The 24,550-nt window shown below is 46.5% G+C and overlaps 1 protein-coding gene across 1 annotated transcript in view; it reads left to right on the top strand.

Annotated features, from left to right (window-relative positions):
• Positions 1–24,550, top strand: part of LOC128690675 (insulin-like peptide receptor) — a 646,235-nt gene that overhangs the window by 275,580 nt on the left and 346,105 nt on the right. Inside the window, exon 7 of the mRNA XM_070088152.1 lies at positions 24,339–24,447. Within this exon, the coding sequence (XP_069944253.1) occupies positions 24,339–24,447 (109 nt within the window). The remainder of the gene's footprint in view (positions 1–24,338; positions 24,448–24,550) is intronic.

The following is a 24,550-nucleotide window of genomic DNA, read 5'->3' as shown; positions in this document are numbered from 1 at the left end:
GACTGGTGACTGTCTTGGTACCCACGTTCTCTAGTGACTGGTGACTGTCTTGGTACCCATGTTCTCTAGTGACTGGTGACTGTCTTGGTACCCATGTTCTCTAGTGACTGGTGACTGTCTTGGTACCCATGTTCTCTAGTGAATGGTGACTGTCTTGGTACCCATGTTCTCTAGTGACTGGTGACTGTCTTGGTACCCATGTTCTCTAGTGCCTTGTGACTGTCTTGGTACCCATGTTCTCTAGTGACTGGTGACTGTCTTGGTACCCATGTTCTCTAGTGACTGGTGACTGTCTTGGTACCCATGTTCTCTAGTGACTGGTGACTGTCTTGGTACCCATGTTCTCTAGTGACTGGTGACTGTCTTGGTACCCATGTTCTCTAGTGACTGGTGACTGTCTTGGTACCCATGTTCTCTAGTGACTGGTGACTGTCTTGGTACCCATGTTCTCTAGTGACTGGTGACTGTCTTGGTACCCATGTTCTCTAGTGACTGGTGACTGTCTTGGTACCCATGTTCTCTAGTGACTGGTGACTGTCTTGGTACCCATGTTCTCTAGTGACTGGTGACTGTCTTGGTACCCATGTTCTCTAGTGACACTGTCTTGGTACCCTCTAGTGACTGGTGACTGTCTTGGTACCCACGTTCTCTAGTGACTGGTGACTGTCTTGGTACCCATGTTCTCTAGTGACTGGTGACTGTCTTGGTACCCATGTTCTCTAGTGACTGGTGACTGTCTTGGTACCCATGTTCTCTAGTGACTGGTGACTGTCTTGGTACCCATGTTCTCTAGTGACTGGTGACTGTCTTGGTACCCATGTTCTCTAGTGACTGGTGACTGTCTTGGTACCCATGTTCTCTAGTGACTGGTGACTGTCTTGGTACCCATGTTCTCTAGTGACTGGTGACTGTCTTGGTACCCATGTTCTCTAGTGACTGGTGACTGTCTTGGTACCCATGTTCTCTAGTGACTGGTGACTGTCTTGGTACCCATGTTCTCTAGTGACTGGTGACTGTCTTGGTACCCATGTTCTCTAGTGACTGGTGACTGTCTTGGTACCCATGTTCTCTAGTGACTGGTGACTGTCTTGGTACCCATGTTCTCTAGTGACTGGTGACTGTCTTGGTACCCATGTTCTCTAGTGACTGGTGACTGTCTTGGTACCCATGTTCTCTAGTGACTGGTGACTGTCTTGGTACCCATGTTCTCTAGTGACTGGTGACTGTCTTGGTACCCATGTTCTCTAGTGACTGGTGACTGTCTTGGTACCCATGTTCTCTAGTGACTGGTGACTGTCTTGGTACCCATGTTCTCTAGTGACTGGTGACTGTCTTGGTACCCATGTTCTCTAGTGACTGGTGACTGTCTTGGTACCCATGTTCTCTAGTGACTGGTGACTGTCTTGGTACCCATGTTCTCTAGTGACTGGTGACTGTCTTGGTACCCATGTTCTCTAGTGACTGGTGACTGTCTTGGTACCCATGTTCTCTAGTGACTGGTGACTGTCTTGGTACCCATGTTCTCTAGTGACTGGTGACTGTCTTGGTACCCATGTTCTCTAGTGACTGGTGACTGTCTTGGTACCCATGTTCTCTAGTGACTGGTGACTGTCTTGGTACCCATGTTCTCTAGTGACTGGTGACTGTCTTGGTACCCATGTTCTCTAGTGACTGGTGACTGTCTTGGTACCCATGTTCTCTAGTGACTGGTGACTGTCTTGGTACCCATGTTCTCTAGTGACTGGTGACTGTCTTGGTACCCATGTTCTCTAGTGACTGGTGACTGTCTTGGTACCCATGTTCTCTAGTGACTGGTGACTGTCTTGGTACCCATGTTCTCTAGTGACTGGTGACTGTCTTGGTACCCATGTTCTCTAGTGACTGGTGACTGTCTTGGTACCCATGTTCTCTAGTGACTGGTGACTGTCTTGGTACCCATGTTCTCTAGTGACTGGTGACTGTCTTGGTACCCATGTTCTCTAGTGACTGGTGACTGTCTTGGTACCCATGTTCTCTAGTGACTGGTGACTGTCTTGCTGCCCACGTTCTCTAGTGACTGGTGACTGTCTTGGTACCCACGTTCTCTAGTGACTGGTGACTGTCTTGGTACCCATGTTCTCTAGTGACTGTCTTGGTGCCCATGTTCTCTAGTGACTGGTGACTGTCTTGGTACCCATGTTCTCTAGTGACTGGTGACTGTCTTGGTACCCATGTTCTCTAGTGACTGGTGACTGTCTTGGTACCCATGTTCTCTAGTGACTGGTGACTGTCTTGGTACCCATGTTCTCTAGTGACTGGTGACTGTCTTGGTACCCATGTTCTCTAGTGACTGGTGACTGTCTTGGTACCCATGTTCTCTAGTGACTGGTGACTGTCTTGGTACCCATGTTCTCTAGTGACTGGTGACTGTCTTGGTACCCATGTTCTCTAGTGACTGGTGACTGTCTTGGTACCCATGTTCTCTAGTGACTGGTGACTGTCTTGGTACCCATGTTCTCTAGTGACTGGTGACTGTCTTGGTACCCATGTTCTCTAGTGACTGGTGACTGTCTTGGTACCCATGTTCTCTAGTGACTGGTGACTGTCTTGGTACCCATGTTCTCTAGTGACTGGTGACTGTCTTGGTACCCATGTTCTCTAGTGACTGGTGACTGTCTTGGTACCCATGTTCTCTAGTGACTGGTGACTGTCTTGGTACCCATGTTCTCTAGTGACTGGTGACTGTCTTGGTACCCATGTTCTCTAGTGACTGGTGACTGTCTTGGTACCCATGTTCTCTAGTGACTGGTGACTGTCTTGGTACCCATGTTCTCTAGTGACTGGTGACTGTCTTGGTACCCATGTTCTCTAGTGACTGGTGACTGTCTTGGTACCCATGTTCTCTAGTGACTGGTGACTGTCTTGGTACCCATGTTCTCTAGTGACTGGTGACTGTCTTGGTACCCATGTTCTCTAGTGACTGGTGACTGTCTTGGTACCCATGTTCTCTAGTGACTGGTGACTGTCTTGGTACCCATGTTCTCTAGTGACTGGTGACTGTCTTGGTACCCATGTTCTCTAGTGACTGGTGACTGTCTTGGTACCCATGTTCTCTAGTGACTGGTGACTGTCTTGGTACCCATGTTCTCTAGTGACTGGTGACTGTCTTGGTACCCATGTTCTCTAGTGACTGGTGACTGTCTTGGTACCCATGTTCTCTAGTGACTGGTGACTGTCTTGGTACCCATGTTCTCTAGTGACTGGTGACTGTCTTGGTACCCATGTTCTCTAGTGACTGGTGACTGTCTTGGTACCCATGTTCTCTAGTGACTGGTGACTGTCTTGGTACCCATGTTCTCTAGTGACTGGTGACTGTCTTGGTACCCATGTTCTCTAGTGACTGGTGACTGTCTTGGTACCCATGTTCTCTAGTGACTGGTGACTGTCTTGGTACCCATGTTCTCTAGTGACTGGTGACTGTCTTGGTACCCATGTTCCCTAGTGACTGGTGACTGTCTTGGTACCCATGTTCTCTAGTGACTGGTGACTGTCTTGGTACCCATGTTCTCTAGTGACTGGTGACTGTCTTGGTACCCATGTTCTCTAGTGACTGGTGACTGTCTTGGTACCCATGTTCTCTAGTGACTGGTGACTGTCTTGGTACCCATGTTCTCTAGTGACTGGTGACTGTCTTGGTACCCATGTTCTCTAGTGACTGGTGACTGTCTTGGTACCCATGTTCTCTAGTGACTGGTGACTGTCTTGGTACCCATGTTCTCTAGTGACTGGTGACTGTCTTGGTACCCATGTTCTCTAGTGACTGGTGACTGTCTTGGTACCCATGTTCTCTAGTGACTGGTGACTGTCTTGGTACCCATGTTCTCTAGTGACTGGTGACTGTCTTGGTACCCATGTTCTCTAGTGACTGGTGACTGTCTTGGTACCCATGTTCTCTAGTGACTGGTGACTGTCTTGGTACCCATGTTCTCTAGTGACTGGTGACTGTCTTGGTACCCATGTTCTCTAGTGACTGGTGACTGTCTTGGAACCCATGTTCTCTAGTGACTGGTGACTGTCTTGGTACCCATGTTCTCTAGTGACTGGTGACTGTCTTGGTACCCATGTTCTCTAGTGACTGGTGACTGTCTTGGTACCCATGTTCTCTAGTGACTGGTGACTGTCTTGGTACCCATGTTCTCTAGTGACTGGTGACTGTCTTGGTACCCATGTTCTCTAGTGACTGGTGACTGTCTTGGTACCCATGTTCTCTAGTGACTGGTGACTGTCTTGGTACCCATGTTCTCTAGTGACTGGTGACTGTCTTGGTACCCATGTTCTCTAGTGACTGGTGACTGTCTTGGTACCCATGTTCTCTAGTGACTGGTGACTGTCTTGGTACCCATGTTCTCTAGTGACTGGTGACTGTCTTGGTACCCATGTTCTCTAGTGACTGGTGACTGTCTTGGTACCCATGTTCTCTAGTGACTGGTGACTGTCTTGGTACCCATGTTCTCTAGTGACTGGTGACTGTCTTGGTACCCATGTTCTCTAGTGACTGGTGACTGTCTTGGTACCCATGTTCTCTAGTGACTGGTGACTGTCTTGGTACCCATGTTCTCTAGTGACTGGTGACTGTCTTGGTACCCATGTTCTCTAGTGACTGGTGACTGTCTTGGTACCCATGTTCTCTAGTGACTGGTGACTGTCTTGGTACCCATGTTCTCTAGTGACTGGTGACTGTCTTGGTACCCATGTTCTCTAGTGACTGGTGACTGTCTTGGTACCCATGTTCTCTAGTGACTGGTGACTGTCTTGGTACCCATGTTCTCTAGTGACTGGTGACTGTCTTGGTACCCATGTTCTCTAGTGACTGGTGACTGTCTTGGTACCCATGTTCTCTAGTGACTGGTGACTGTCTTGGTACCCATGTTCTCTAGTGACTGGTGACTGTCTTGGTACCCATGTTCTCTAGTGACTGGTGACTGTCTTGGTACCCATGTTCTCTAGTGACTGGTGACTGTCTTGGTACCCATGTTCTCTAGTGACTGGTGACTGTCTTGGTACCCATGTTCTCTAGTGACTGGTGACTGTCTTGGTACCCATGTTCTCTAGTGACTGGTGACTGTCTTGGTACCCATGTTCTCTAGTGACTGGTGACTGTCTTGGTACCCATGTTCTCTAGTGACTGGTGACTGTCTTGGTACCCATGTTCTCTAGTGACTGGTGACTGTCTTGGTACCCATGTTCTCTAGTGACTGGTGACTGTCTTGGTACCCATGTTCTCTAGTGACTGGTGACTGTCTTGGTACCCATGTTCTCTAGTGACTGGTGACTGTCTTGGTACCCATGTTCTCTAGTGACTGGTGACTGTCTTGGTACCCATGTTCTCTAGTGACTGGTGACTGTCTTGGTACCCATGTTCTCTAGTGACTGGTGACTGTCTTGGTACCCATGTTCTCTAGTGACTGGTGACTGTCTTGGTACCCATGTTCTCTAGTGACTGGTGACTGTCTTGGTACCCATGTTCTCTAGTGACTGGTGACTGTCTTGGTACCCATGTTCTCTAGTGACTGGTGACTGTCTTGGTACCCATGTTCTCTAGTGACTGGTGACTGTCTTGGTACCCATGTTCTCTAGTGACTGGTGACTGTCTTGGTACCCATGTTCTCTAGTGACTGGTGACTGTCTTCCTACCCATGTTCTCTAGTGTCCGGTGTCCCTCTTGGTACCCATGTTCTCTAGTGACTGGTGACTGTCTTGGTACCCATGTTCTCTATTGACTGGTGACTGTCTTGGTACCCATGTTCTCTAGTGACTGGTGACTGTCTTGGTACCCATGTTCTCTAGTGACTGGTGACTGTCTTGGTACCCATGTTCTCTAGTGACTGGTGACTGTCTTGGTACCCTGTTCTCTAGTGACTGTCTTGGTGCCCATGTTCTCTAGTGACTGGTGACTGTCTTGGTACCCATGTTCTCTAGTGACTGGTGACTGTCTTGGTACCCATGTTCTCTAGTGACTGGTGACTGTCTTGGTACCCATGTTCTCTAGTGACTGGTGACTGTCTTGGTACCCATGTTCTCTAGTGACTGGTGACTGTCTTTGTACCCATGTTCTCTAGTGACTGGTGACTGTCTTGGTACCCATGTTCTCTAGTGACTGGTGACTGTCTTGGTACCCATGTTCTCTAGTGACTGGTGACTGTCTTGGTACCCATGTTCTCTAGTGACTGGTGACTGTCTTGGTACCCATGTTCTCTAGTGACTGGTGACTGTCTTGGTACCCATGTTCTCTAGTGACTGGTGACTGTCTTGGTACCCATGTTCTCTAGTGACTGGTGACTGTCTTGGTACCCATGTTCTCTAGTGACTGGTGACTGTCTTGGTACCCATGTTCTCTAGTGACTGGTGACTGTCTTGGTACCCATGTTCTCTAGTGACTGGTGACTGTCTTGGTACCCATGTTCTCTAGTGACTGGTGACTGTCTTGGTACCCATGTTCTCTAGTGACTGGTGACTGTCTTGGTACCCATGTTCTCTAGTGACTGGTGACTGTCTTGGTACCCATGTTCTCTAGTGACTGGTGACTGTCTTGGTACCCATGTTCTCTAGTGACTGGTGACTGTCTTGGTACCCATGTTCTCTAGTGACTGGTGACTGTCTTGGTACCCATGTTCTCTAGTGACTGGTGACTGTCTTGGTACCCATGTTCTCTAGTGACTGGTGACTGTCTTGGTACCCATGTTCTCTAGTGACTGGTGACTGTCTTGGTACCCATGTTCTCTAGTGACTGGTGACTGTCTTGGTACCCATGTTCTCTAGTGACTGGTGACTGTCTTGGTACCCATGTTCTCTAGTGACTGGTGACTGTCTTGGTACCCATGTTCTCTAGTGACTGGTGACTGTCTTGGTACCCATGTTCTCTAGTGACTGGTGACTGTCTTGGTACCCATGTTCTCTAGTGACTGGTGACTGTCTTGGTACCCATGTTCTCTAGTGACTGGTGACTGTCTTGGTACCCATGTTCTCTAGTGACTGGTGACTGTCTTGGTACCCATGTTCTCTAGTGACTGGTGACTGTCTTGGTACCCATGTTCTCTAGTGACTGGTGACTGTCTTGGTACCCATGTTCTCTAGTGACTGGTGACTGTCTTGGTACCCATGTTCTCTAGTGACTGGTGACTGTCTTGGTACCCATGTTCTCTAGTGACTGGTGACTGTCTTGGTACCCATGTTCTCTAGTGACTGGTGACTGTCTTGGTACCCATGTTCTCTAGTGACTGGTGACTGTCTTGGTACCCATGTTCTCTAGTGACTGGTGACTGTCTTGGTACCCATGTTCTCTAGTGACTGGTGACTGTCTTGATACCCATGTTCTCTAGTGACTGGTGACTGTCTTGGTACCCATGTTCTCTAGTGACTGGTGACTGTCTTGGTACCCATGTTCTCTAGTGACTGGTGACTGTCTTGGTACCCATGTTCTCTAGTGACTGGTGACTGTCTTGGTACCCATGTTCTCTAGTGACTGGTGACTGTCTTGGTACCCATGTTCTCTAGTGACTGGTGACTGTCTTGGTACCCATGTTCTCTAGTGACTGGTGACTGTCTTGGTACCCATGTTCTCTAGTGACTGGTGACTGTCTTGGTACCCATGTTCTCTAGTGACTGGTGACTGTCTTGGTACCCATGTTCTCTAGTGACTGGTGACTGTCTTGGTACCCATGTTCTCTAGTGACTGGTGACTGTCTTGGTACCCATGTTCTCTAGTGACTGGTGACTGTCTTGGTACCCATGTTCTCTAGTGACTGGTGACTGTCTTGGTACCCATGTTCTCTAGTGACTGGTGACTGTCTTGGTACCCATGTTCTCTAGTGACTGGTGACTGTCTTGGTACCCATGTTCTCTAGTGACTGGTGACTGTCTTGGTACCCATGTTCTCTAGTGACTGGTGACTGTCTTGGTACCCATGTTCTCTAGTGACTGGTGACTGTCTTGGTACCAATGTTCTATAGTGACTGGTGACTGTCTTGGTACCCATGTTCTCTAGTGACTGGTGACTGTCTTGGTACCCATGTTCTCTAGTGACTGTTGACTGTCTTGGTACCCATGTTCTCTAGTGACTGGTGACTGTCTTGATACCCATGTTCTCTAGTGACTGGTGACTGTCTTGGTGTTCTCTAGTGACTGGTGACTGTCTTGGTACCCATGTTCTCTAGTGACTGGTGACTGTCTTGGTGACTGTCTTGGTACCCATGTTCTCTAGTGACTGGTGACTGTCTTGGTACCCATGTTCTCTAGTGACTGGTGACTGTCTTGGTACCCATGTTCTCTAGTGACTGGTGACTGTCTTGGTACCCATGTTCTCTAGTGACTGGTGACTGTCTTGGTACCCATGTTCTCTAGTGACTGGTGACTGTCTTGGTACCCATGTTCTCTAGTGACTGGTGACTGTCTTGGTACCCATGTTCTCTAGTGACTGGTGACTGTCTTGGTACCCATGTTCTCTAGTGACTGGTGACTGTCTTGGTACCCATGTTCTCTAGTGACTGGTGACTGTCTTGGTACCCATGTTCTCTAGTGACTGGTGACTGTCTTGGTACCCATGTTCTCTAGTGACTGGTGACTGTCTTGGTACCCATGTTCTCTAGTGACTGGTGACTGTCTTGGTACCCATGTTCTCTAGTGACTGGTGACTGTCTTGGTACCCATGTTCTCTAGTGACTGGTGACTGTCTTGGTACCCATGTTCTCTAGTGACTGGTGACTGTCTTGGTACCCATGTTCTCTAGTGACTGGTGACTGTCTTGGTACCCATGTTCTCTAGTGACTGGTGACTGTCTTGGTACCCATGTTCTCTAGTGACTGGTGACTGTCTTGGTACCCATGTTCTCTAGTGACTGGTGACTGTCTTGGTACCCATGTTCTCTAGTGACTGGTGACTGTCTTGGTACCCATGTTCTCTAGTGACTGGTGACTGTCTTGGTACCCATGTTCTCTAGTGACTGGTGACTGTCTTGGTACCCATGTTCTCTAGTGACTGGTGACTGTCTTGGTACCCATGTTCTCTAGTGACTGGTGACTGTCTTGGTACCCATGTTCTCTAGTGACTGGTGACTGTCTTGGTACCCATGTTCTCTAGTGACTGGTGACTGTCTTGGTACCCATGTTCTCTAGTGACTGGTGACTGTCTTGGTACCCATGTTCTCTAGTGACTGGTGACTGTCTTGGTACCCATGTTCTCTAGTGACTGGTGACTGTCTTGGTACCCATGTTCTCTAGTGACTGGTGACTGTCTTGGTACCCATGTTCTCTAGTGACTGGTGACTGTCTTGGTACCCATGTTCTCTAGTGACTGGTGACTGTCTTGGTACCCATGTTCTCTAGTGACTGGTGACTGTCTTGGTACCCATGTTCTCTAGTGACTGGTGACTGTCTTGGTACCCATGTTCTCTAGTGACTGGTGACTGTCTTGGTACCCATGTTCTCTAGTGACTGGTGACTGTCTTGGTACCCATGTTCTCTAGTGACTGGTGACTGTCTTGGTACCCATGTTCTCTAGTGACTGGTGACTGTCTTGGTACCCATGTTCTCTAGTGACTGGTGACTGTCTTGGTACCCATGTTCTCTAGTGACTGGTGACTGTCTTGGTACCCACGTTCTCTAGTGACTGGTGACTGTCTTGGTACCCATGTTCTCTAGTGACTGGTGACTGTCTTGGTACCCATGTTCTCTAGTGACTGGTGAATGTCTTGGTACCCACGTTCTCTAGCGACTGGTGACTGTCTTGGTACCCATGTTCTCTAGTGACTGGTGACTGTCTTGGTACCCACGTTCTCTAGTGACTGGTGACTGCCTTGGTACCCATGTTCTCTAGTGACTGGTGACTGTCTTGGTACCCATGGTCTCGAGTGACTGGTGACTGTCTTGGTACCCACGTTCTCTAGTGACTGGTGACTGTCTTGGTACCCATGTTCTCTAGTGACTGGTGACTTTCTTGGTACCCATGTTCTCTAGTGACTGGTGACTGTCTTGGTACCCTTGTTCTCTAGTGACTGGTGACTGTCTTGGTACCCACGTTCTCTAGTGACTGGTGACTGTCTTGGTACCCATGTTCTCTAGTGACTGGTGACTGTCTTGGTACCCATGTTCTCTAGTGACTGGTGACTGTCTTGGTACCCATGTTCTCTAGTGACTGGTGACTGTCTTGGTACCCATGTTCTCTAGTGACTGGTGACTGTCTTTGTACCCATGTTCTCTTGGGACTGGTGACTGTCCTGGTACCCATGTTCTCTAGTGACTGGTGACTGTCTTGGTACCCATGTTCTCTAGTGACTGGTGACTGTCTTGGTACCCATGTTCTCTAGTGACTGGTGACTGTCTTGGTACCCATGTTCTCTAGTGACTGGTGACTGTCTTGGTACCCATGTTCTCTAGTGACTGGTGACTGTCTTGGTACCCATGTTCTCTAGTGACTGGTGACTGTCTTGGTACCCATGTTCTCTAGTGACTGGTGACTGTCTTGGTACCCATGTTCTCTAGTGACTGGTGACTGTCTTGGTACCCATGTTCTCTAGTGACTGGTGACTGTCTTGGTACCCATGTTCTCTAGTGACTGGTGACTGTCTTGGTACCCACGTTCTCTAGTGACTGGTGACTGTCTTGGTACCCATGTTCTCTAGTGACTGGTGACTGTCTTGGTACCCATGTTCTCTAGTGACTGGTGACTGTCTTGGTACCCATGTTCTCTAGTGACTGGTGACTGTCTTGGTACCCATGTTCTCTAGTGACTGGTGACTGTCTTGGTACCCATGTTCTCTAGTGACTGGTGACTGTCTTGGTACCCATGTTCTCTAGTGACTGGTGACTGTCTTGGTACCCATGTTCTCTAGTGACTGGTGACTGTCTTGGTACCCACGTTCTCTAGTGACTGGTGACTGTCTTGGTACCCATGTTCTCTAGTGACTGGTGACTGTCTTGGTACCCATGTTCTCTAGTGACTGGTGACTGTCTTGGTACCCATGTTCTCTAGTGACTGGTGACTGTCTTGGTACCCACGTTCTCTAGTGACTGGTGACTGTCTTGGTACCCATGTTCTCTAGTGACTGGTGATTGTCTTGGTACCCATGTTCTCTAGTGACTGGTGACTGTCTTGGTACCCATGTTCTCTAGTGACTGGTGACTGTCTTGGTACCCATGTTCTCTAGTGACTGGTGACTGTCTTGGTACCCATGTTCTCTAGTGACTGGTGACTGTCTTGGTACCCATGTTCTCTAGTGACTGGTGACTGTCTTGGTACCCATGTTCTCTAGTGACTGGTGACTGTCTTGGTACCCATGTTCTCTAGTGACTGGTGACTGTCTTGGTACCCATGTTCCCTAGTGACTGGTGACTGTCTTGGTACCCATGTTCTCTAGTGACTGGTGACTGTCTTGGTACCCATGTTCTCTAGTGACTGGTGACTGTCTTGGTACCCATGTTCTCTAGTGACTGGTGACTGTCTTGGTACCCTTGTTCTCTAGTGACTGGTGACTGTCTTGGTACCCGTGTTCTCTAGTGACTGGTGACTGTCTTGGTACCCATGTTCTCTTGTGACTGGTGACTGTCTTGGTACCCATGTTCTCTAGTGACTGGTGACTGTCTTGGTACCCATGTTCTCTAGTGACTGGTGACTGTCTATTACCCATGTTCTCTAGTGACTGGTGACTGTCTTGGTACCCATGTTCTCTAGTGACTGGTGACTGTCTTGGTACCCATGTTCTCTAGTGACTGGTGACTGTCTTGGTACCCATGTTCTCTAGTGACTGATGACTGTCTTCCTACCCATGTTGTCTAGTGACTGGTGACTGTCTTGGTACCCATGTTCTCTAGTGACTGGTGACTGTCTTGGTACCCATGTTCTCTAGTGACTGGTGACTGTCTTGGTACCCATGTTCTCTAGTGACTGGTGACTGTCTTAGTACCCACGTTCTCTAGTGACTGGTGACTTTCTTGGTACCCATGTTCTCTAGTGACTGGTGACTGTCTTGGTACCCATGTTCTCTAGTGACTGGTGACTGTCTTGGTACCCATGTTCTCTAGTGACTGGTGACTGTCTTGGTACCCATGTTCTCTAGTGACTGGTGACTGTCTTGGTACCCATGTTCTCTAGTGACTGGTGACTGTCTTCCTACCCATGTTGTCTAGTGACTGGTGACTGTCTTGGTACCCATGTTCTCTAGTGACTGGTGACTGTCTTGGTACCCATGTTCTCTAATGACTGGTGACTGTCTTGGTACCCATGTTCTCTAGTGACTGGTGACTGTCTTGGTACCCATGTTCTCTAGTGACTGGTGACTGTCTTGGTACCCATGTTCTCTAGTGACTGGTGACTGTCTTGGTACCCATGTTCTCTAGTGACTGGTGACTGTCTTGGTACCCATGTTCTCTAGTGACTGGTGACTGTCTTGGTACCCATGTTCTCTAGTGACTGGTGACTGTCTTAGTACCCACGTTCTCTAGTGACTGGTGACTGTCTTGGTACCCATGTTCTCTAGTGACTGGTGACTGTCTTGGTACCCATGTTCTCTAGTGACTGGTGACTGTCTTGGTACCCATGTTCTCTAGTGACTGGTGACTGTCTTGGTACCCACGTTCTCTAGTGACTGGTGACTGTCTTGGTACCCATGTTCTCTAGTGACTGGTGACTGTCTTGGTACCCATGTTCTCTAGTGACTGGTGACTGTCTTGGTACCCACGGTCTCTAGTGACTGGTGACTGTCTTGGTGCCCATGTTCTCTGTGACTGGTGACTGTCTTGGTACCCACGTTCTCTAGTGACTGGTGACTGTCTTGGTACCCATGTTCTCTAGTGACTGGTGTCTTTCTTGGTACCCATGTTCTCTAGTGACTGGTGACTGTCTTGGTACCCTTGTTCTCTAGTGACTGGTGACTGTCTTGGTACCCACGTTCTCTAGTGACTGGTGACTGTCTTGGTACCCATGTTCTCTAGTGACTGGTGACTGTCTTGGTACCCATGTTCTCTAGTGACTGGTGACTGTCTTGGTACCCATGTTCTCTAGTGACTGGTGACTGTCTTGGTACCCATGTTCTCTAGTGACTGGTGACTGTCTTGGTTTCCATGTTCTCTTGTGACTGGTGACTGTCCTGGTACCCATGTTCTCTAGTGACTGGTGACTGTCTTGGTACCCATGTTCTCTAGTGACTGGTGACTGTCTTGGTACCCATGTTCTCTAGTGACTGGTGACTGTCTTGGTACCCATGTTCTCTAATGACTGGTGACTGTCTTGGTACCCATGTTCTCTAGTGACTGGTGACTGTCTTGGTACCTATGTTCTCTAGTGACTGGTGACTGTCTTTGTACCCATGTTCTCTAGTGACTGGTGACTGTCTTGGTACCCATGTTCTCTAGTGACTGGTGACTGTCTTGGTACCCATGTTCTCTAGTGAATGGTGACTGTCTTGGTACCCATGTTCTCTAGTGACTGGTGACTGTCTTGGTACCCACGTTCTCTAGTGACTGGTGACTGTCTTGGTACCCATGTTCTCTAGTGACTGGTGACTGTCTTGGTACCCATGTTCTCTAGTGACTGGTGACTGTCTTGGTACCCATGTTCTCTAGTGACTGGTGACTGTCTTGGTACCCATGTTCTCTATTGACTGGTGACTGTCTTGGTACCCATATTCTCTAGTGACTGGTGATTGTCTTGGTACCCATGTTCTCTAGTGACTGGTGACTGTCTTCCTACCCATGTTGTCTAGTGACTGGTGACTGTCTTGGTACCCACGTTCTCTAGTGACTGGTGACTGTCTTGGTACCCATGTTCTCTAGTGACTGGTGACTGTCTTGGTACCCATGTTCTCTAGTGACTGGTGACTGTCTTGGTACCCATGTTCTCTAGTGACTGGTGACTGTCTTGGTACCCACGTTCTCTAGTGACTGGTGACTGTCTTGGTACCCATGTTCTCTAGTGACTGGTTATTGTCTTGGTACCCATGTTCTCTAGTGACTGATGACTGTCTTGGTACCCATGTTCTCTAGTGACTGGTGACTGTCTTGGTACCCATGTTCTCTAGTGACTGGTGACTGTCTTGGTACCCATGTTCCCTAGTGACTGGTGACTGTCTTGGTACCCATGTTCTCTAGTGACTGGTGACTGTCTTGGTACCTATGTTCTCTAGTGACTGGTGACTGTCTTGGTACCCATGTTCTCTAGTGACTGGTGACTGTCTTGGTACCCATGTTCCCTAGTGACTGGTGACTGTCTTGGTACCCATGTTCTCTAGTGACTGGTGACTGTCTTGGTACCCATGTTCTCTAGTAACTGGTGACTTTCTTGGTACCCATGTTCTCTAGTGACTGGTGACTGTCTTGGTACCCTTGTTCTCTAGTGACTGGTGACTGTCTTGGTACCCGTGTTCTCTAGTGACTGGTGACTGTCTTGGTACCCATGTTCTCTTGTGACTGGTGACTGTCTTGGTACCCATGTTCTCTAGTGACTGGTGACTGTCTTGGTACCCATGTTCTCTAGTGACTGGTGACTGTCTATTACCCATGTTCTCTAGTGACTGGTGACTGTCTTGGTACCCATGTTCTCTAGTGACTGGTGACTGTCTTGGTACCCATGTTCTCTAGTGACTGGTGACTGTCTTGGTACCCATGTTCTCTAGTGACTGATGACTGTCTTCCTACCCATGTTGTCTAGTGACTGGTGACTGTCTTGGTACCCATGTTCTCTAGTGACTGGTGACTGTCTTGGTACCCATGTTCTCTAATGACTGGTGACTGTCTTGGTACCCATGTTCTCTAGTGACTGGTGACTGTCTTAGTACCCACGTTCTCTAGTGACTGGTGACTTTCTTGGTACCCATGTTCTCTAGTGACTGGTGACTGTCTTGGTACCCATGTTCTCTAGTGACTGGTGACTGTCTTGGTACCCATGTTCTCTAGTGACTGGTGACTGTCTTGGTACCCATGTTCTCTAGTGACTGGTGATTGTCTTGGTACCCATGTTCTCTAGTGACTGGTGACTGTCTTCCTACCCATGTTGTCTAGTGACTGGTGACTGTCTTGGTACCCATGTTCTCTAGTGACTGGTGACTGTCTTGGTACCCATGTTCTCTAATGACTGGTGACTGTCTTGGTACCCATGTTCTCTAGTGACTGGTGACTGTCTTAGTACCCACGTTCTCTAGTGACTGGTGACTTTCTTGGTACCCATGTTCTCTAGTGACTGGTGACTTTCTTGGTACCCATGTTCTCTAGTGACTGGTGACTGTCTTGGTACCCATGTTCTCTAGTGACTGATGACTGTCTTAGTACCCACGTTCTCTAGTGACTGGTGACTTTCTTGGTACCCATGTTCTCTAGTGACTGGTGACTGTCTTGGTACCCATGTTCTCTAGTGACTGGTGACTGTCTTGGTACCCATGTTCTCTAGTGACTGGTGACTGTCTTGGTACCCACGTTCTCTAGTGACTGGTGACTGTCTTGGTACACATGTTCTCTAGTGACTGGTGACTGTCTTGGTACCCATGTTCTCTAGTGACTGGTGACTGTCTTGGTACCCACGGTCTCTAGTGACTGGTGACTGTCTTGGTGCCCATGTTCTCTGTGACTGGTGACTGTCTTGGTACCAACGTTCTCTAGTGACTGGTGACTGTCTTGGTACCTACATTCTCCAGTGACTGGTGACTGTCTTGGTACATACATTCTCTAGTGACTGGTGACTGTCTTGGTACCCACGTTCTCTAGTGACTGGTGACTGTCTTGGTACCCACGTTCTCTAGTGACTGGTGACTGTCTTGGTACCCACGTTCTCTAATGACTGGTGACTGTCTTGGTACCCACGTTCTCTAGTGGCTGGTGGCTGTCTTGGTACCCATGTTCTCTAGTGACTGGTGACTGTTTTGGTACCCACGTTCTATCGTGACTGGTGACTGTCTTGGTACCCATGTTCTATAGTGACTGGCGACTCTCTTGGTACCCACGTTCTCTAGTGTCTGGTGACTGTCTTGGTACCAACGTTCTCTAGTGACTGGTGACTGTCTTGGCACCCATGTTCTCTAGTGACTGGTGACTGTCTTGGTACCCATGTTATCTAGTGACTGGTGACTGTCTTGGTACTCACGTTCTCTAGTGACTGGTGACTGTCTTGGTACCCACGTTCTCTAGTGACTGGTGACTGTCTTGGTACCCACGTTCTCTAGTGACTGGTGATTGTCTTGGTACCCACGTTCTCTAGTGACTGGTGACTGTCTAGGTACCCATGTTCTCTAGTGACTGTTGACTGTCTTGGTACCCACGTTCTTTAGTGACTGGTGACTGTCTTGTTACCCATGTTCTCTAGTGACTGGTGACTGTCTAGGTACCCACGTTCTCTAGTGACTGGTGACTGTCTAGGTACCCATGTTCTCTAGTGACTGTTGACTGTCTTGGTACCCACGTTCTTTAGTGACTGGTGACTGTCTTGGTACCCATGTTCTCTAGTGACTGGCGACTGTCTTTGTACCCACGTTCTCTAGTGACTGGTAACTGTCTTGGTACATACGTTCTCTAGTGACTGGTGACTGTCTTGGTACCCACATTCTCTAGTGACTGGTGACTCTCTTGGCACTCATGTTCTCTAGTGACTGGTGACTGTCTTGGTACCCACGTTCTCTAGTGACTGGTGACTTTCTTGGTACCCACGTTCTCTAGTGACTGGTGACTTTCTTGGTACCCACGTTCTCTAGTGACTGGTGACTGTCTTGGTACCCACGTTCTCTAGTGACTGGTGACTGTCTTGGTACCCACGTTCTCTAGTGACTGGTGACTGTCTTGGTACCCACGTTCTCTAGTGACTGGTGACTGTCTTGGTACCCACGTTCTCTAGTGACTGGTGACTGTCTTGGTACCCACGTTCTCTAGTGACTGGTGACTGTCTTGGTACCCACGTTCTCTAGTGACTGGTGACTGTCTTGGTACCCATGTTCTCTAGTGACTGGTGACTGTCTTGGTACACACGTTCTCTAGTGACTGGTGACTGTCTTGGTACCCATGTTCTCTAGTGACTGGTGACTGTCTTGGTACCCACGTTCTCTAGTGACTGGTGACTGTCTTGGTATCCATGTTCTCTAGTGACTGGTGACTGTCTTGGTACCCATGTTCTCTACTGACTGGTGACTGTCTTGGTACCCATGTTCTCTAGTGACTGGTGACTGTCTTGGTACCCATGTTCTCTAGTGACTGGTGACTGTCTTGGTACCCATGTTCTCTAGTGACTGGTGACTGTCTTGGTACCCATATTCTCTAGTGACTGGTGACTGTCTTGGTACCCATGTTCTCTAGTGACTGGTGACTGTCTTGGTACCCATGTTCTCTAGTGACTGGTGACTGTCTTGGTACCCATGTTCTCTAGTGACTGGTGACTGTCTTGGTACCCATGTTCTCTTGTGACTGGTGACTGTCTTGGTACCCATGTTCTCTAGTGACTGGTGACTGTCTTGGTACCCACGTTCTCTAGTGACTGGTGACTGTCTTGGTACCCATGTTCTCTAGTGACTGGTGACTGTCTTGGTACCCACGTTCTCTAGTGACTGGTGACTGTCTTGGTACCCATGTTCTCTAGTGACTAGTGACTGTCTTGGTACCCACGTTCTCTAGTGACTGGTAACTGTCTTGGTACCCACGTTCTCTAGTGACTAATGACTGTCTTGGTTCCCACGTTCTGTAGTGACTGTTAACTGTCTTGGTACCCATGTTCTCTAGTGACTGTGTCAGCATAGTTGCTGATCCCTGTGTTGTATAGCATATCAGTATCATGCATGTGCTTTAGATAGGAGATCCCTAGGCTTGTGACTGTTTGTGTGACGTCACGGGATGCGCATGTGTACGTTCGTACCTCTGCCTCCGTCTTAGTCGGCGTAGACATCCAGGCTAGGACAGGCAGAGGCTGGGCTCCGTTTCTCATCATCACAGTCTGACAATATATCGTTACCATCCAACAAGTGTGTCTACCTTCAACCCTCGATATCTCCATTTAAGAACCCCTACGATAAATGGTGGCAACGGAGGGCCTGTAATTCTGACAATTACAGCGATTTCTGGAGATAAATTTCGACCGAGCCTGCCTTCTTGTGAGTAGGCCTACCGAGAAGGTTAACGCCAGCCAACTATCTCAGCCAGTTTTCCGGCCCAAGCTCCTACCAGCTTCTACACCATTCACTGGTCAGTCTCTTTGTATTAGTGTTTATCTGCTTATTTGCATCACTCCCGAGGGGTTGACCCGAGTTTGCAAAATAAGCCAGCTTCCAGTCTGTGGTGAGGGAGCCCAGTCAAGCCTAGTCTACTCCATCCAGTTCCTTTGCCTGCCAAGCCAGCTTCCACCCCTGTTGTGCTCATCGTGTGAAGTTATAAAGCTATTCTGTGTGAAGGGTTAAGATAAGCCAGTTAGCAACTAACCCAGGTGTCTTACCCCAGTACTCAAGCAAGCTACGTGAGTAGTCTTCATCGCTTGTGATTCAAGCTCCAAGCAATTCTGAGTGCTCTTTTTCATCCTTGTGGTGTTATGGTATTTCGTGGGTGTATTTTAAGCTAGCCAGCTTAGAATATCTTTGCGGCAGTGTGGCTGTCCTCAGTGAGGCTTACGCCGTTCAACCCATAGGCCCAACCACCCACTCACCACGTGTCTCACCATTGCCCGGTCTTAGCCCTGTTTACCCCCAAACCCAACCACTATCACTGTGTTGTGGTACTCACCCAACCTCTACCAGGGTTTTGGCGCACTACTAAGGGTTGTAGCACCATATTTTAAGGACCACATAGGGGGTCAAGAGCTAGAGAGTGTTTTGCGCCACCGTTAAAAGCCTCCTGTGTGAAGTCTATCGTCGATATAAGCGCAATTCTACGGTCACGTGTGCAGAGGACAGCAGCAAGACGACATAAACAATCCTCCAACCTTCCACCATCTACCTCATTCTTCACCTAGTCGTCACAGCGATAATATATTTTTTTTCATAGAGACATTTGCGAGTGTTGAGACATTTCTTTTGTGTTCCAGTGATTTTTCTTAGTGACATTCAGTGACTCTTGATTAGACTCAGTGTTTATCATATGCTGGTTGCAATAATTTGATAATCTCCTTAATTCAGTGTTAATTTTCGTGCATTATCTTATGTCTGTTGTGTTGTGTGTCTTTTTTATACACTTGAAGTAAGTACTTAGTGTTTTTCCTTGTTGTGTGTGCAACATATGAGCAGTATAGAACTTGTGTTTGCACTTCAGAATCACCTAGTGTTCTCAGTGATTCAGTGGAGTAATTCAGTATTTTATTTAATTGTGTCCTGCATCAGAACTCAGTGTTGTCTCAGTTATATATAATTTTTTTTCATCCCAGCATTTGTGTATTCTTTTTTTTGTTCTCTGTGTGTTGAACATTCTTGTGTTCATATTCTTTTCATTTAGCCAGTGTCTAATTTGTCTTATTTCCACAGACAATAGTGTCACTATTTTGTGCAAGCAAGAAATCATTTTTACAAAATTTTTCACACATCAAGTTTCATTGCAAGAAAATTCTAGTATTGTGTTTATGTTGATGTGTTGTGTTCTGCATCACTGTAAGTGTTGTGTTCTGCATCACTGTAAGTGTTGTGTTCTGCATCACTGTAAGTGTTGTGTTCTGCATCACTGTAAGTGTTGTGTTCTGCATCACTGTAAGTGTTCAAACTTTTTTGTTCTGTGTTTTAGCACCTATTATTTTCCATGTTTCATTGAACAAATTCACTCTTAGTGCAATTTTTAAGTTCTTCTTTTAGAGTAAATTGTTCTTTTGCTTGTTAAGTGTTGTTTAAGTTGTAGTTATGAGTTAAAGTGTTCAATCAGTTCATTCCTTGATATATTTCTTTTCTTGTGTGTGTAATAATTTTTTTATTATTGCACATTGACTCATTTTGCAATAATTCTTGTGCAAATATTGTGTTGCCATTAAAGTTTTTCTTGCAGAAATTTTATGTAGTGTTGCGCAGTACTTTTTGATTAGCAATTGTCATTTGCAATATTGCTACAGTTTATTTCAGTGCAGTTTCTTATGCTCTGTTCTGTGCATAATATTTTATTCTTTCTGTGCCATTTTATTTTATTCCAGTGAATTGTGTCCCAGTTTGTTTTATTTTTGCACAAGCTTTATTGAGTCCATTTTATCATTTTATTGTGTATTTCCCTATTGCATTGAAAGTAAAGACAACTCACTGTGCCATTCATTCAATTTAAAGTAAAAGTTGAGCAAATTAGATTTGAGTAAAGTACAAGTTCTCTTGATTTTCAAAGTGTTGTTTGTTCAGGTAAGCATTTTCTCTGTGACTGTGAGTTTCTTTGCTTACTGTGTGACCTGTCAATTTTTAGTTACTTATGCAGAATAGTTAAGCATTTTCTTCCCGTTTAAGCTTATTGTGTCATTCTCTCCATTTTTCTTGCCTTTATGTCCTTCAGTAAGTTCACTGAGAAGATGTCCCAGTCACTTTTGAATGTTCACTTAGTGTATCATGCCAGTCAAAGTCAATATGAATCAGTCCACAGTACCAATATTCCCTTACTGATTGAAAGACAATACCTAGCCCTTGAGCAATGTGTTTGTTCTCACAGCTTGTATCTGAGATTTGTTAAAGTGCTGCGAAATGTGAAGTTCAGATTAAGTTCCTATAGATTCGTTCATTACTTATTAACGTAGCCGAGTGGTCAGGCACTAGTAACTCTGTCACTCCCATCTGTGTTCCATCTACACCTTCAGACTTGCAGGATAGTGTTTCGTTGCCTCAAGTGTCCGAGGACACTCAGACTGCCTTGAGTGCACAGCCTATCCCTGCAATGTCTGCTAGTTCGAGTAGTAGTTTCTCCACAAGGGATGCCTTGTCAGAAAACGATTACTTGCAACTAGTAATGCCATCTCTTGTTGATGTCACATGCCGTATGCAGAAAGACGTCTCTGTTACAGCTAGTGTTCTCACTAGAGTGTCTGTTGTTGTTCCTAATGTTCCAGATGGTGATCCCATCCTAGTTGACAGTAATCAGTGCATTGTATGAAGTTATTTCTCGAGTAACTTTCACATGTTGTTAACGTTTGTAAGTGAAGTTTCTTTATAGCTGATACCTCGTGTCACTGTGTGCGACTCAGATTGAATATCAGCATTGTTGACTGTGTTCATTTATTTTCTCCTGTGCTTGCAGTTTGAGATAGTAGACTCGTTCTCCCTTGCTCATATTGCGTGTTATAGCGTTAATTTTTTTTCAACCGGGGAGAGTCATCCACTCCACCGAGTTTGTGCATTCCTCCAGTAAGAAAGAACCGATCCCTTGTGTTCTGGTGATTCGATTCCTGCTCCAGGAAGATCTTATTCTTACTATGAAGCCACCAGCACCCATTAGTGACTTTGTAATGAGCCAAGAATTACTGTATCGAACAGCCGAGTTGGGTACTCCAAGCAGAAGAGTGTTCCAGTTAGTAATTCCACAGTCACTAGTGAACATAGCTCTACAGCTAGTTCATGATGCACCAGGTGTTGCACACCCTGGTATGGATCGTTCTGTGAAGCAAGCCAGAATGAAATACTTTTGGCCACGTATGGCAACTGACATTTCCGAGTATGTTAAGAAATGTAGTGTCTGTATGCAACATAAAGGGAATGTCAATGGTCCTAATCCAAGTGTACCCAACCACTAGCAAACCATGGGAAAGAGTTGCCCTTGATTTGTTAACCAATTTTAAATGTTCCCTCCAAGGCAACAAACATCTGTGTGTTATGGTAGACCATTTCACCAGATACTGTGAGTTAGTTCCTATTGCAGATAAGACTGTAGAGACAGTAGCTAAAGCGTTTAAAGAACGCATTATCTGCAGGCATACCACCCCTAAGTCCTTAGTAACAGATAATGGAGGTGAATTCTGTAATGAGATTCTTGAAAATTTGTGTACTTTATACAAGATCTCTAAATCCACCATTGTTCCTCATCATCCTGCCAGCAATGGGTTAGCCAAAGGAACCAATAAGAAAGTACTTGATGTCCTGAGAGCCACTATCAACCCCAATAGTGAAACTTGGGATGAAGTCATACCAGATGTCCAATGTGCCATAAATTCTGCTTACAATGCTTCCATAGGTGATACTCCACATTATGCATTGTATGGTGTAGACAAGCGAAACCTAATTACAACCCTGATGATTTCGTAGCAACTCGTACCAGCATGACTCAAAGTGCTTTTAGAAGAATCCGTGAAACACTTCATAAATCAACAGCAGAATTTACTAGAGTAACTAACAGCCGTGCTAAGCCATTAAAAGTCAAAGTAGGTTCGAGAGTAATGCTGACAAATTTCAACAAAACATCCGCAATGCCTAAGCTCGATCAAAAGTTTGTCGGACCTTATCGAGTTGTAGAACATATCTCTGGTAATAAGTATAAGGTTAGAGAAATTAGTACTGGTAAGTACAAAGAATCGCATTTAGATCATATGAAATTAGTATGCGATGTTGATGATATTGCTACCCAGACTAATGTGACAGATGCTGAAAATCCTCTTGACTCTGTACCCTCTACCTCAGATACTCAGTCAGATAACCAACCTGAATGTCGTTACTCCTTGCGTACTCGACACGTAATGAGAAACCCACAAGTATCTTTTGTAGATACTCGTTCAGATCTCCCTCAGTCAAGGCATGTGTTAGCCATTGCAGAGGAATTCGATCCTCCCAGAGATGATAACCATTCTGCATATGTAAACCTCACCCTCGCAGAATTGGATTTAAATGTACATAGTCTGTATAACTAGATGTCCGAGATGAAGTAAATTGTCAACTGTTTGTTATTAACTGATTAGTTTTTCAGATTTTGTTTTTTTTCGTATTCACGTTCCCTTCGTATTCTGAGAATTTGACAGTAATGATCTGAGTGCGCACCAGATGCCTTTGCTGTTAATTTCACCTTGTATATATATATATATTTATTCTTCCTCAGAATCCGTAGAGTGCATGAATACAGATCGATCGATCAATTCCATCCATATTGTACAATGATTTGTTCTTATAGTTTGTAATGCATTACGCTAAAACTCATTACGTTAACACCCATTACGTAAAACTCATTTTGTTAACATCCAGTATGATACCATCCATTAGTTCTAAGTTATATATGATTTTGTTTTTGTATAGAATCAGCCCAGAACCACCTGCCTGTTCAGCCTATAGGATAGTAGTGTATGTCGAGACGACATACGCAATATGACCGAGCTGTCAGCATAGTTGCTGATCCCTGTGTTGTATAGCATATTAGTATCATCCATGTGCTTTAGATAGGAGATCCCTAGGCCTGTGACTGTTTGTGTGACGTCACGGGATGTGCATGTGTACGTTTGTACCTCTGCCTCCGTCTCAGTCGGCGTACACATCCAGGCTAGGACAGGCAGAGGCTGGGCTCCATTTCTCATCATCACAGTTTGACAATATATCGTTACCATCCAACAAGTGTGTCTACCTTCAACCCTCGATATCTCCATTTAAGAACCTCTACGATAACTGGTTACTGTCTTGGTACCCATGTTCTGTAGTGACTGGTTACCGTCTTGGTACCCATGTTCTGTAGTGACTGGTTACCGTCTTGGTACCCATGTTCTGTAGTGACTGGTTACCGTCTTGGTACCCATGTTCTGTAGTGACTGGTTACCGTCTTGGTACCTATGTTCTGTAGTGACTGGTTACCGTCTTGGTGCCCATGTTCTGTAGTGACTGGTTACCGTCTTGGTACCCATGTTCTGTAGTGACTGGTTACCGTCTTGGTACCCATGTTCTGTAGTGACTGGTTACCGTCTTGGTACCCATGTTCTGTAGTGACTGGTTACCGTCTTGGTACCCATGTTCTGTAGTGACTGGTTACCGTCTTGTTACCCATGTTCTGTAGTGACTGGTTACCGTCTTGGTACCCATGTTCTGTAGTGACTGGTTACCGTCTTGGTACCCATGTTCTGTAGTGACTGGTTACCGTCTTGGTACCCATGTTCTGTAGTGACTGGTTACCGTCTTGTTACCCATGTTCTGTAGTGACTGGTTACCGTCTTGTTACCCATGTTCTGTAGTGACTGGTTACCGTCTTGTTACCCATGTTCTGTAGTGACTGGTTACCGTCTTGTTACCCATGTTCTGTAGTGACTGGTTACCGTCTTGTTACCCATGTTAGAGTTCCTCACTGATAAGAGACTCCGAGTATTTAAACAGCTGAACAATTAATAGCTCACTTAATGCATTTATACACCACAAAATTCCAGGTTCAGTAAAAACTTAAAGTGAGTATTTGAAGGAGAATGTTTCTTGAAGTATAACTTTCTGACTCTGGTATTCACAGCGGAACCGTCCTGACTCCGAGTGTCCTCCCTGCACAGGAAGCTTGAGATGTCTTCCTTCCACGGAATGTGGACCCCCTCGTTGCTGGGGCCCCTATGACTGTCAGACCTGTGAGTACCATCTCTCTAGTTTTTGTGGCCCCCGTGATTGTCGCAATCACAAGTGCTTCCACTGTTTTGCGAGAGTGAGATTTGTTACTTAGAATCAGCTTAG

The sequence above is a fragment of the Cherax quadricarinatus genome, chromosome 24, assembly GCF_038502225.1.
Source record: "Cherax quadricarinatus isolate ZL_2023a chromosome 24, ASM3850222v1, whole genome shotgun sequence".
Lineage (NCBI taxonomy): Eukaryota > Metazoa > Arthropoda > Malacostraca > Decapoda > Parastacidae > Cherax > Cherax quadricarinatus.
The sequence above is the reverse complement of the archived record's forward strand: the minus strand, read 5'-3'. Positions and strand labels throughout refer to the sequence as shown.